The sequence below is a fragment of the Mus caroli genome, chromosome 15, assembly GCF_900094665.2.
Source record: "Mus caroli chromosome 15, CAROLI_EIJ_v1.1, whole genome shotgun sequence".
In the NCBI taxonomy this organism is placed as follows: domain Eukaryota; kingdom Metazoa; phylum Chordata; class Mammalia; order Rodentia; family Muridae; genus Mus; species Mus caroli.
This window is the reverse complement of record NC_034584.1, coordinates 85,131,533-85,144,152: the sequence shown is the minus strand read 5'-3', so window position 1 is coordinate 85,144,152 and position 12,620 is coordinate 85,131,533. Positions and strand designations below refer to the sequence as shown.

The 12,620-nt window shown below is 43.6% G+C and overlaps 1 protein-coding gene across 1 annotated transcript in view; it reads left to right on the top strand.

The window, feature by feature from the left end:
• The window catches only part of Slc2a13 (solute carrier family 2 member 13), a 305,969-nt gene that overhangs the window by 287,548 nt on the left and 5,801 nt on the right, over positions 1 to 12,620 (top strand). The window contains exons 8-9 of the mRNA XM_021183777.2: positions 9,851 to 9,972; positions 10,124 to 10,276. Coding sequence (XP_021039436.1) covers positions 9,851 to 9,972; positions 10,124 to 10,276 — 275 coding nt within the window. The remainder of the gene's footprint in view (positions 1 to 9,850; positions 9,973 to 10,123; positions 10,277 to 12,620) is intronic.

Below are 12,620 nucleotides of genomic sequence, written 5' to 3'. Positions count from 1 at the left end.
GAGGAGAGGAGAGGAGAGGAGAGGAGAGGAGAGGAGAGGCTGGCAAATGGTGTGGGTTTTTGAAATTTCAAATCTGGCCCACAGTAACAACAAAAGCTACACTTCCTAATCCTTACAAAACAGTTCTACCAACTGAGGACTGAGCATTCAAACACGAGAGACTTATGAGGGCCATTCTCATTCAAACTGCTACAAGAACTCTTGCTGCTCTTGCAGAAGACCCAAGTTACATTCCCATCACCTATATTGGGGCTCATATCTGCTGTAGTTTCAGAACCAGGGGCTACAACACCACCCTAGGGTCTCTATAGGCACCTGCACTCATGGGCACATAAGCCCAGACACCCCATATATCTAAATACACATATAATTAAAAATAAAAATAGATCTCAAAGAAATGCATGTTATTCCTTTGATTGCTTGGTATTTTGTTTATTTTTTTTTCTCAGATAAGAATAAAAGATGTTCTTTCCTGGGGGGATACTCTGTGCTCCCCTATCCACACCCCATAACCACTTTCAAATTCAGCCTTATCATATATTCCTGCAGCTAAAAGAACGACCAGAGCTAACCTCTAGCTTTGAGGCTGTACTTGGTGGTCTTGTCCGTAGACATTGAAGTCCTAGGCAAGACTAGATAAGGCATGCTTTGTTCATGGTCTACAGTAGTCGGTTACCAGCAGAACAGAGAGGTATCACACAGGCTCTATAGCAAGTCAGAGACGACTAGATTACAGCGGTGAATGGCTTGCCTATGACAGCTACATGAAGTCCTATGCACCAGAAATAAAAAGAGGAAATCACCTCATTAATGAATACACTCGATTCCTTTACCGAAGTCAGAGTCAGGAGCGTCTCCTCTTTGGAGAAGAGAGAAAAAGCTCTAAGGTTTTCATTAAGTACAAAATGTGAGGTTATGCTTTTTAAGTATGTGCTGTGTTTCTCTTCTGCCCCCTTCTGTACAATACACGATTAAACCAAGCACATTTGTTGTGAATAGAATGGTCCGGGAGGCTCGTCCTGTGTAGGAGGGCAGGGGTGTGTTCTCAGGGGTAAGGGCAGCCAGAGCCGTGTATTTGCACTGCTTGATTCCTCTCCTGGCTTCTTTGGTTTAAAACTGTCAAATCTGATGGGGGAGACAACTGTCCCACCTTCAGACAGTGATTAATTTGTTAACGCAGTGTTGAAAGAGTGTGGGCTTTGACAGCCAGGAAACCTCAGTCTAGCCATTCTGCAGGTGAATATTCATCCCCACGAAGCCAGAATAAGTTGTCCCCTTTTCTTAGTCCCTATTTTTTGTCTCCTACAAAATCTCGGGCATATGACATTTTCCTGTGTGAATATTATGGTACAGGGCTCATCGTCAGCTTTATGTCCTGTGCCTGATGGGCCCATGCTCTGTCCTCCACACTCCCTCCATTCATTGGATCATCTTTTCTGACTTTGCCCCAGGATGATACAGGTAGGAGCCCTGGCACAGCACGGCTTCTACTGTGCTCGTGGGTCTGCCTGCCTGATCTTTTCAGGAGCGTCCAGTGGTACTAGCAGTGGCTAGGACTTTCTTGCAGAGCAGAGGCAGCACACAGTCCCGCAGTGTTCAAAACACATCTTGGCTCTGCGGTTGAAATGTCTCGTGTTTGGGCTGTGAAGGTCCAGAGTGATATCACAGCCTCAATCATTAGCTGTCTGTGCACTTCTGAATGTATGTCTCTACCAGATTGGTGCCTCAACGCGCCTTCCTGACATCTGCTCAGGGATGACAGACAGTGACAGGCTCTCTCTACCCTGTTCAGCCTGGAGGTAAAAGCTGTGCTGACCAATACACCGTTACCCTTAAAATACACAGACTTTGGGCAAAGCACTGTGGTGAGAAAAATAGCAAATAGGGGATTGCAGGAAATGTCCATTGATTGTGAACATCGCCCACCCCTGCCCCCAGCTCCAGCCCCACCCCCACCCCTCCAGGAGCCTTTATTCCTGTCTTTTCCTTCTCTCTTGGCTTCATTTCCTTCTTCATTACTTCCTTACAGGCAGAAGTTAAGGTGGAGGACATTGAGTGGAAGAGTTTATCAGGAGATGTCAACTGTTGCTTTCTGCTCATAACCCTGTAAATACAGGAGCCTCATTCACTGCTCAGTGACTGTTCAGCTCCACAGAGAGCTGTGCTGGCTAGAGGTTAAGATTTAAAAAAAAAAAAACAAAAAAAAAACAAAAAAAAAACCTTCATTCTCTTTATATGCCAGTCTCTGCACCCCAGTACCCCCTCACACAGTCCCTTCCCCCATCCCCTATTCCCTTCTCCACTGAGAGGGTAGAGGTGCCCCCTTGGTATCCCCCTACTCTGTTACATCAAGTCTCTGCAGGTCTAGGCACATCCTCTCCCCACTGAGGCTAGACAAGGCAGCCCACTTACAGGAATGTATTCCACAGACAGGCAACAGCTTTAGGGATAACTTCCACTCCAAGTTGGGGGACCCACATGAAGAACAAGCTGCACATCTGCTACATATGTATGGGGGTGGGGGAGCTAGCTCCAGCTTGTGTATGCTATTTCCTTGGTTCAGTCGCCGAGAACCCCCAAGGGTCAGGGTTAGTTGGCACTGATGGTCTTCCTTTCTAAGACCTGTTTAGAAAATGTTCTTTGGAGCAAATCCCATCTGTTTTGTTAGGAGAACAACAGTTCAGTTCATAGGAGTCAGCAGTGGCAGTTCCCATCCCCCTTTGGGCCCGCAATCCTTCCCTAGCTCTTCTATAATTGTCCCCAAGCTCCATCCAATGTTTGGCAGTGGGTGTCTGCATCTGTTTTAGTCAGCTGCTGGTTGGAGCCTCTCAGAGGACAGTTATGCTAGGCTCCTTTCTACAAGCATCACAGATTATTATTAATAGTGTCAGAGATTGGTTCTTGCCCATGGGGTGGGTCTCAAGTTAGGCTGGTTATTGGTTGGCCATTCCCCAAGTCTCTGCTCCCTCCCCTGTCCCTTATTTCTTGTAGACGGGATAAACTTGGAGTCAAAAGTTTTGTGGGAACACTGGTGCCCTACTTTTAAAGATGGTTCTTAAATGCTATAACTTTCCTTCTAGCCCACCACCCACCAGGGGTAGTGGAAAAGAACGGTTATTAAGATATGGAGGGTGTAGACCTGTTTAGAAAATGTTCTTTGGAGCAAATCCCATCTGTTTTGTTAGGAGAGCAACAGTTCAGTTCATAGGAGTCAGCAGTGGCAGCTCAAGCCACTCGCAAACACTTCACAGATATTCCAGCAGTCCAGTTCAGTAGTGTCGGGATAGCAAACTCAAATCAGCAGCGGTTGCACAACCTAGCAGAAACAGCCAGGCCTCAGCCAAGTGGCACGCATTAGCAGGAGCAGTTATGCCAGGAGAAGTTCTTGGCCGTGCTGCTCTCAATGAAGTGAAGATCAGTGAAGACCCAAGACCAAGAAGTGTCGCAAAGCTAGCTAGGCAAGCAAGCCAAGCCTCTGTCACTGTCAGTTGAGTCCTATTTATACTCCCTCCAAACATTATGTAACCAACCTCCATGGGTCTTGCCTCACCATGTGTCTAGCCTCAGCACCTAAGTCTGTCTTAGCAAAACTCCACGTGAATCTGTATCCGCTGACATCACTCTGTGAATCAGCCCCAGTCCACAGAAGCAGCAAAATACTGCAGGAAGCTCACAAGAAGGTTTTTTGGTTGTTGTTGTTTGTTTGTTTGTTTTGAGGTTTTTTTTGTTTGGTTGGTTTTTATTATTATTATTGGTTGTGTGTGTGTGTGTGTGTGTGTGTGTTTCTCATTATGGAGTTATGACAAACGGAGCTTAACAACACAATGTAAGGCAGACCAACCATGCGTGCCTTTAGTGAGGAATCCTTCATCACCTACCTGTCCTTTCCAGTGCTTGCTTTAGCAAAACATACTTTCACCAGTGTCTACTTCAGGAAGACAATCCTTCATGAGTTTGCCCCAGCAAAACACCATCCAACATAAATGACTCCTAAGAAACCAAAATTTTCTGCTTTAGATTCATATTTATCCCCTCACAAAACTCAAATCTAAATGGGTCAAGAACCACAATGTAAGACACGAATCTAACAGGAAACAAAGCAATGGATAGGCTTGAAACCACTGGCAGCAATTAGGTAGGTAGGTAGGTAGGTAGGTAGATAGATAGATAGATAGATAGATAGATAGATAGATAGATAGATAGACCTTTCTAAACAGGACACCTAAAGCACAGACACTAAGAAAAACAATGAATAAGGTGTCATAAACCTGAAAAGGCAAAGTGACAGCCTACAGAATGGGAAAAGACCTTTATTAATTACACATCTGATAGATGGTTAGTGTATAAAATCTATGAAGAACTAAAAACACCGACATTGAGGAAACAAATGATTTAGTTACAAATAGGGCAGAAATCTCAGCAGAATATTCTCAAAAGATGAAACCGATATGGTTGAGCATTACTTACAGAAACGCTCAACATGCTTAGACGTAAGGGAAATGCGAAGTCAAACTACTCTGAGACTTCACCCCAGTCAGAATGGCCAAGATCAATAAAACAAAAGACAGCTCATGCTGGCTAGGATGCACTGAGAAGGGAACGTGTACTCCACTTCTGCTGGGAGTGCAAATTTGTACAGCCACTGTGGAAATCAGTGAGGCGGTGCCTAGGGAAGCTGGGAATTGGATTCACCCCAAGATCCAGGTACATCACTGCTTGGCATGTACCGAACAGACTCTGCATCTCACTCCAGAGACGCTTGCTCATCTGTGGTCACTGCTGCTCTATCCAGAATAGCCAGAAATTCAAAACTGCCTACATATCTATTAACTAATGAATAAATAATGAAAACATGGTAGGTATATGTCTTAGTTAGGGTTTTACTGCTGTGAACAGACACCATGACCAAGGCAAGTCTTATAAAGAACAACATTTAATTGGGGCTGGCTTACAGGTTCAGAGGTTCAGTCCATTATCATCAAGGTGGAAGCATGGCAGCATCCAGGCAGGCATGGCGCAGGCAGAGCTGAGAGTTCTACGTCTTCATTAAAAGGCTGCTAGTGGAAGACTGACTTCCAGGCAACTAGGGTGAGGATCTTATGCCCACACCCACAGTGACACTCCCATTCCAACCAGGTCACACCTATTCCAACAAGGCCACACCTCCAGATGGTGGCACTCCCTAGTCCAAGGATATACAAACCATCACTGTATATTTACACAAATAGAATGTTGTATAATATCCTCCTGTTAAAAAACTGAAATTATGAAATTCACAGGTAAGCAATTGGAGCTAAAAAAAAGAAAAATCAATCTGAGTGAGGTGAGCCAGACATTAAATGGCAAATATTGTATGTTTTCTGTGATGTATAGATATTAGCTTTAAGCCTTTGATAGGCATGCCTATAATCAGAAAAGCCACCCACTGAGGTTACGTACCTAATAAGGGACTGGGTGGGGAGAGACTCTTCCAAGGAATAAGAAATAGAATATACTGTTATGGAAAGACAAAGAAGAAACTAAAATAAGAGGATTAGATAGGGAGAGGACTGGGAGAGAAGGGGAGAGGAGAGAATGTGGAGAGGGACAACTAACACTAAAGGTCTTCTGAAAAACCAGTGCCAGCTACAAGTTTCACCCCGGCCGGCTAGCATTCGTGGTTCTGGAAGGTACTCTGCGCACTACAAATGGAGAAAGATAATCACCAGGATCCCCCAGCTATGATACCGACCTGCCCATTATACATACTGGTACAATAATGGCACAAGTACTACAGGGGAAGGAACAACTTTTTTATCGGACTTAAGGCTTGCTCTATGAGATAGAACCCATTCTTGACACTACTAAGGTCTCCAAGAAACTAAGAACATATAGTTCACAGAGCTAGAGGAAATCCTGCTATTCTGCTAAAGGGCATATGCCTGACTTCTAAAGACATACAGCTATACCCGTTGATCAGAACCTCATTCAACCCACATCAGAGAAGCTGCTTTTTATTGTATACAAGAAGTAACATGGAAATCTGCAACTGGACAATTAGAAGAGAGTAAGAGACTTTGGAAAACTAAGTTCTACATTTCTTTTTAAGTCAAATCCTTCTCTTCATGGCTCAAAAAGTTATGTGGAAGAGGAGGCTAAAACAATTAAAGAGCCTTAGTGATGGGTGACTGCAAGGAAACTCTGTCCTCTAGATACAATAGGGTTCATGCACAGAGATTTACATCATAAACAAGCCCTGTACAGATTCAAGCTAGACACAGTACCAGCACTGAGAGGGGGAATTGTACGCCCTTAACTGAGAGGGTAGTCAATACCTGTTGGCAAAGGCAAAATCAGTGTGACAGCTGTTCCTGGTGGTCATCCTGACTACATCTGGAATGAACTACAATCCAGAAATGGATCCTGAAGTTGGAGGACACAGGCTTCTGACCCGGATACTGACACGGAGATCTTGAAGAATGGTGGCCATCAAAAGCTTAGACCCAGGCAAAGTAGTACATGCCTTTAATCCCAAGAGACTGATCTCTCTCTATGTTCAAGGCCAGCCTAGGACAAAGCAAGCTCCAGATCCAGGCATGGTGCTACACACCTTTATTCTAGGCCACACCTTCTGCTGGAGGCCAACACGAGGACATTGGAAGAAGGAAGACACACTCTTCTTTGTATGCTTGCACTTACTTGCTAGCATATCTGTTGGAACCTACATCGTCAGGACTCTGGCTAATACAGAAGACCAGCTAAAACAAGTAACCTCAAGGGACTGAGAAACTACTAGATTTTTTTTTTTGACTTCCCATTCACGGCTACCCACTGTTGGGTTAGTTGGACGACAGGCTGTAAGTCATTACAATCAATTCAGTTAATATATAGAGACATTCCCTAAGTTGTGTAACTCCAGAGAACCCTGACTAATACAAACAGTTTTCACTGAGTATATCAACCATTCTAAAGGGTAGGCATCACACCTAGGATTAGTTGGCCAACACAAAACAAACTCAATGGTAATTTTGTGGACTTCTGTTTCACTTTCCTTTCTTTTGGCATAGTTTTGTTTTATTGGTTATTATGGTTTAAATGAGAATGGCCCCCATCATTGCTCAAATGTTTGAATGCTGGATGCCTAGTTAGCGGAATCATTGGGGGCTGGGGATTAGAAAGTGTGGCCTTGTAAGAAGGTATATCGTAGAGTGGACTTGTTTCAAAAGTCCATGCCATGCCCAGCCCCTCCACCCTCTCTCTTCCTCCTGCCTGAAAATCAGAATGCAAACCTCTTGCTCTTAGCTTAGCTCTATGCCTGTCTGCTTCCTTTCTCTTATAAGAGTTGCCTTGATAATGGTGTATCTTCACCATACTAGAACAGTAACTAAGACAGAAGTTGGTACCAGAGACTGGGGTATTTGTTACTATGATAGGTCTGAACCAGGCTATAATGTGGAGGGATATGAAATACTTTGTGACTTTGAACTATAAAAACAGTTGAAAACTTCAGGCAGAACTTGATGGGCCATTCTAATAGGAACTTGGAAGACATTAATCCTCTGGGTGGTTTGGAATATTCAGGCCCTGCTCAGCATGTTTTATAGGGAAGGATGTTATCAACTAGCCTATAGATCATTCTTGTGATATTTTGGCAAAGAATATGGTTGCATTTTACCTGTGAGTGAAAAATATGTCTGAAGCTAAACTGAAGAGTTTTGAATTAATGCCATTTCCAGAGGAAACTTTAAGACCGCTTGGTGTTAACTGTGTCACCTGGTTATTAATGTTCATTAAACTTTTTAAACTTTTTTTTAATTCTTTGTGAATTTCCCATCATGCACCCCAGCCCCACTCATCCCCTGGTCCCTTCATATCCACCCTTACAATTTCCCCTACAGCAAAAATAAAGAATAAAAAAATAATAAAACAAACAAAAAACATCTTGCCATGTAAGCGGTGGTGTGACACAGTGTGTCATACAGTATAGCCTTTTGCCCAGACAGCATTTAGTTGCAAATGTTCATTGCGATGAGTCCTTGGTCTGGTTTGAAGTCTCTGGCTTCTACTACACTATCAATACTGGATCCTTACCAGGTCTCTCCTCTCAGATATCTTGTTGTTACCCTCTGTCATGGTGATCCTGAAGCTTTGGATATGTCTGTCTGTCTGTCTGTCTGTCAGTTGCTCTAACAGTTCATAGACAGGGTAGATATTGGAATAGGTTAACTCAAAAAGCTGAATCTGGACCCAGGTGGAAGCTAAGTTGGTCAACCAGCCAGTCACATCACCAGGGCAGCTCTCCCTTTTTTGCTGAGGTGAGAGATGGGGCCAACTCTCCCTCTCTAAGTCCCTGATGGCCAGTTCTCACAGATCAATAATGAAAAGGAGCAAGGAGGGCAAAGAGAGATACAAACTGTACAGTTTGAAGAGAAAGAGAACACCAGGAAATGTAGTCAAGTCTTGTGCTCAAGGAGATGAGACATATAATGGAAAGCCTGATGCTGAGTGGAAGAATCGAATTGATACTCTCCTGACAACACCCCAGGAACTAATCCTTCAACCTGTGGAAGGAAAACACTATGGAATTTCCTTGGCCCCAAAAACAACAGGAAGTTTATGGAAATGTAATTCTAGGATACAGCCAGGTTCCAACCCCAACAAACAGCAGAGCTTGTCAGCTCTGGTCACGTGGTTCTGGATTTAGAGTCAAGAACGACACATGAAAGGGGTTGTAGAATATTCCTCTACAGTTAGGGAAAGCTGCTGAGGCCTACAACAAGGCATGGGTATCCCAGAATGAAGTTGTGAAGGTAAAGCCAGGGTTATGTTGGAGACACCAAGACACTGGAGATGCCAGGCCCTTTGGGATACCTGGTAAAGGAGTGTTTCAGACAGGGTGTGGACCAGCCCAAAAGAAGGAAAGCTAAGTAGCAGGCAACAAAGCTGGAAGGAATTGGATCTCTGAAGAGAGATTTGTCCTTGGACATAGAGATACAGAACTCTGGGGTTTGCCCTTCTGGAGTTTGCTGTAGTTTTGGACCCGTGTTCCCTCACTATGCTTTCTTTCCACCCTTTTGGAGTGGTGATATATATTCTGTGCCATTGTACATTGGAAATTATTTGCTCTTTTGATTTTGATTTTATAGGAAGTATAGTTTAAAGATTGCCATGGGTCTCAGAACAGACTTTGAACTTTTAAACAGTAATGAGACTAAAAGGCTATGAAGAATTTTTTGCATTGGACTGAATGTATTTTGCATTTGGGTATAAATGAGAATGGCCCCCATACACTAATATTCTTGAATGCTCAGTACCCAGTTAGTGTAACTGTTGGGGAGGACTAGGAGGTGTGGCCTCACTGAATGAGATGTGGCCTTGTTGGAGGAGGTATGTCACTGGCAATAGGCTTTGATGTTTTCAAGCCCTTGCCAGGCAGTGTCTGTCTGTATCTGTCTCTCTATCTCTGTTTGTCTGTCTGTCTGTTTCTGTCTCTCACTTTTTCCATCTGTCTCTCTNTCTCTGTCTCTGTCTCTCTCTCTGTCTCTCTCTCTCTCTCTCTCTCTCTCTCTCTCTCTCTCTCTCTCTCAGTTGTGGCAGTTGAGTAAGAAACAATGCATGACCCATCCACTCAAATTATACTGAACTCCAATGGTGTGGATTTACATGTACACTCTACAGTTTACTCTCATTTTAATATGACTATTTGCATATGTATGTTCAGGACATAAGATTTGAATTTTCTAAAAACAAATAAAAGCATATGTTCACCTTTTTTCCCTTAGGACATTGAGGAATTTCCAAAGTCATCCACTATAATCACATTAATGTCTACAGCTATGTCCTAAACACTGAACTGGTTTCTGTTTTTCAGGTGTGATAATGAAACCAAGTTCAAAGCTGAAGGTGCTCACTGGGCTTACAGTTTCTGCCCTACCCCCTACTCCTGGACAGCACTCGTGGGCCTGGTGTTGTACCTTGTTTTCTTTGCGCCTGGTAAGCAAGGCTTTGTCACCTCTTTGCATTGCATTGTCCCCTTGTCACCTCTTTGCATTTGCATTGTCCCCTCTTGGAAGAGTCATGCTACTGTGTTTCATCCCATAGGTGATTTTTTTTTTTACTGTAGCTTTCATTATTTACTTCTCAGGAATGGGACCAATGCCCTGGACAGTGAACTCTGAAATCTATCCTCTCTGGGCAAGAAGTACAGGAAATGCGTGCTCAGCTGGAATAAACTGGATTTTCAACGTGCTGGTTTCTTTGACCTTTTTACACACAGCAGAGTATCTCACGTACTATGGTAAGAGCATGGTTTTTTTCAGTGCCCTTTCACTGTAATTTCTAGTACTCTATCCTTAGATACCTTGGATTTGTGAGAGTGGCTACATGCTTATGTTTTGGCTGTACATAGTAGCTCTGTCCATATTTCACCACTCCAAGAGTTCTGGACCATGTGTCTGAGAGAGCTCTCTTTTCCTAAGCTTCTTGTCTCCAAGTGCTTATGAGTGCCCCCCAACCCCACAATTCTTCTATCCCTGAGCATCCCCATGCCTGCCAAGATAGAAATCCTTACAGCACAGCTTCCCGTTTAACAAGGAAGCAAACAGAAACTGATAAGGCACCGGAAACAGGGCTGATGAGATGTCCCATGGGAAGGATGGAGCCCCACACCTAAGCAGAGTGTAAGCCCGAGAGTAGCTCACCCATGTAGGACAACGTGCCATTCACCGAGTCATCTATCCAGCCAGGACATGCATTCTGGCACCATGGGGCCCAGCACTTACCACTTTCAGACCCAGGAACAAAAGCCTTGAAATAAAACTGTGTGGAGACTGCGGCTTTAGAGAAAAACTGGTGGGTAATGGCGCAGTACAGAAGTTCTTTGCAAATCGATTTCAAACCTGTGTCTACTAAAGTCTAAAGATCTTGTTCTGTTCCTTCCCAGCCCTCCACCCATCACACACATAGCTGCCTTGTCTACATGATTTTATCAGTTGTGACGATATTAAGTTGGGATAAGTTTTTAAAGATGGAATGTAAAGTCACTGTACTCATATCTCCATGAGCCCATGTGATGTATGTAAAATATTATCTGTCTGGTCCCTTCTACTGCCTCCCCAGCAGACCTTCTCCTACCACATGCTCTGGGCATGCCCCAACCTTTACCATAGACCAGAGGGCCCAAGAAGCCAGGCTTGTGCTTCATCCAACACTGTGTTCCTGGCTCTTGCCAGGGGACTAGAAGGGCAAGCATCATGTTCACCTGTGTAAGAATGACACCTGTGAGGGATGGTACAAATCTGTTTCCTCTGTCTTCAGGACCTTCTGCTACAGTAGTGCTGTAGTTAGTACTAGGACGCCAATGGTTGGTTATCGTCTCTCCTACTTGGAACATCTAGAACAACAGTTCTTAACCTGTGCGTCACGACCATCAGAAAACCCGTCTTCTCGGTGGTCTTAAGGAAAGCCTAACCATACATTTACTTTTGTTGCTACTTCATAACTTGTAATTTTGTGGCTGTGTTGTTTCAGTTACTAAGATCATCATAAATATGTGTTTTTTCCAATAGTCATAGTACACAGGTTGAGAACCGCTGATCTAGAAACCTTCGTTTTCTTGGGAAGGAAATGGTAACCTGGTGGTGTGTTTAGAATATCCGGCTCTATGCCTTTTAACAGCTAAAACTGTTTCCCTGAGCTCACAGACTTGTTTTCATGGCATAATGACAGGTACTCCTTGTCACCGATGATTCTAGACAATGCTTACATACATGAAGTGTTCTCGGCATAGGCTGACAGTCCAAGAAACATTTTTTATAGTGACCTGTATAACAAAATTTCATGCAGTAAAACTTTCGCTAGCAAAATGCTCTTTGGGGATGAGGTGAGGTAGGAAGCATCAGAGGGGACCAGACCGCTCTTCTCAGTAGTTTTGCGTGACGTGCCCTTACATGTACCACATGGGTTTAAAGCAACGTGAGAGCAAATTTGTCCTCTTAGGAAAAAGTGTGGGCAGCTGACTGTGTGGTCTAGATAGGGCCTGAGTTGGCTTTTGTCAGGAGTGCGCAGGGAGAAGCCATGCTTCCCTCCAGTCAATACCCTGGCCCCTTAGTTCTACTAACAGTGGAGTCACGTGGCCAGTCTGGTTAGACTTTGGGGCTCATGCTTTAATTTGTAGGCTAATGATTTATGAAAGTGTGGTTTTATATGCCTGATTAATAAGTATGGATCCTGATGCTATATTTCCATGAAAATACCCATATCCTCTTTCCTCCATTTTTTTCAATTGTGTTTGTTTGTTTGTTTGTTGTTTTATAAGATCTCAAGTTCCAAATCCTTCCTAAGCATCAGGACTTAGACTTGCATTGTAAGGTTGTTCAATGGCATTCATTATTAAGAATAATAAGGGTAAAACCAGCACAAAACCTGTGCATAGCATGTGCAGCTAAATGAATCCCATAGAGAGCCATATACTAAAGTTATCCATTATTAGAGTATTGAAACTGAAATGTAGAGACAGGCGGATTTCTGAGTTTGAGGCCAGGCTGGTCTACAAAGTGAGTTCCAGGACAGCCAGGGCTATACAGAGAAACCCTGTCTCGAAAAACAAGAAAGAAAGAAAGAAAGAAAGAAAGAAAGAAAGA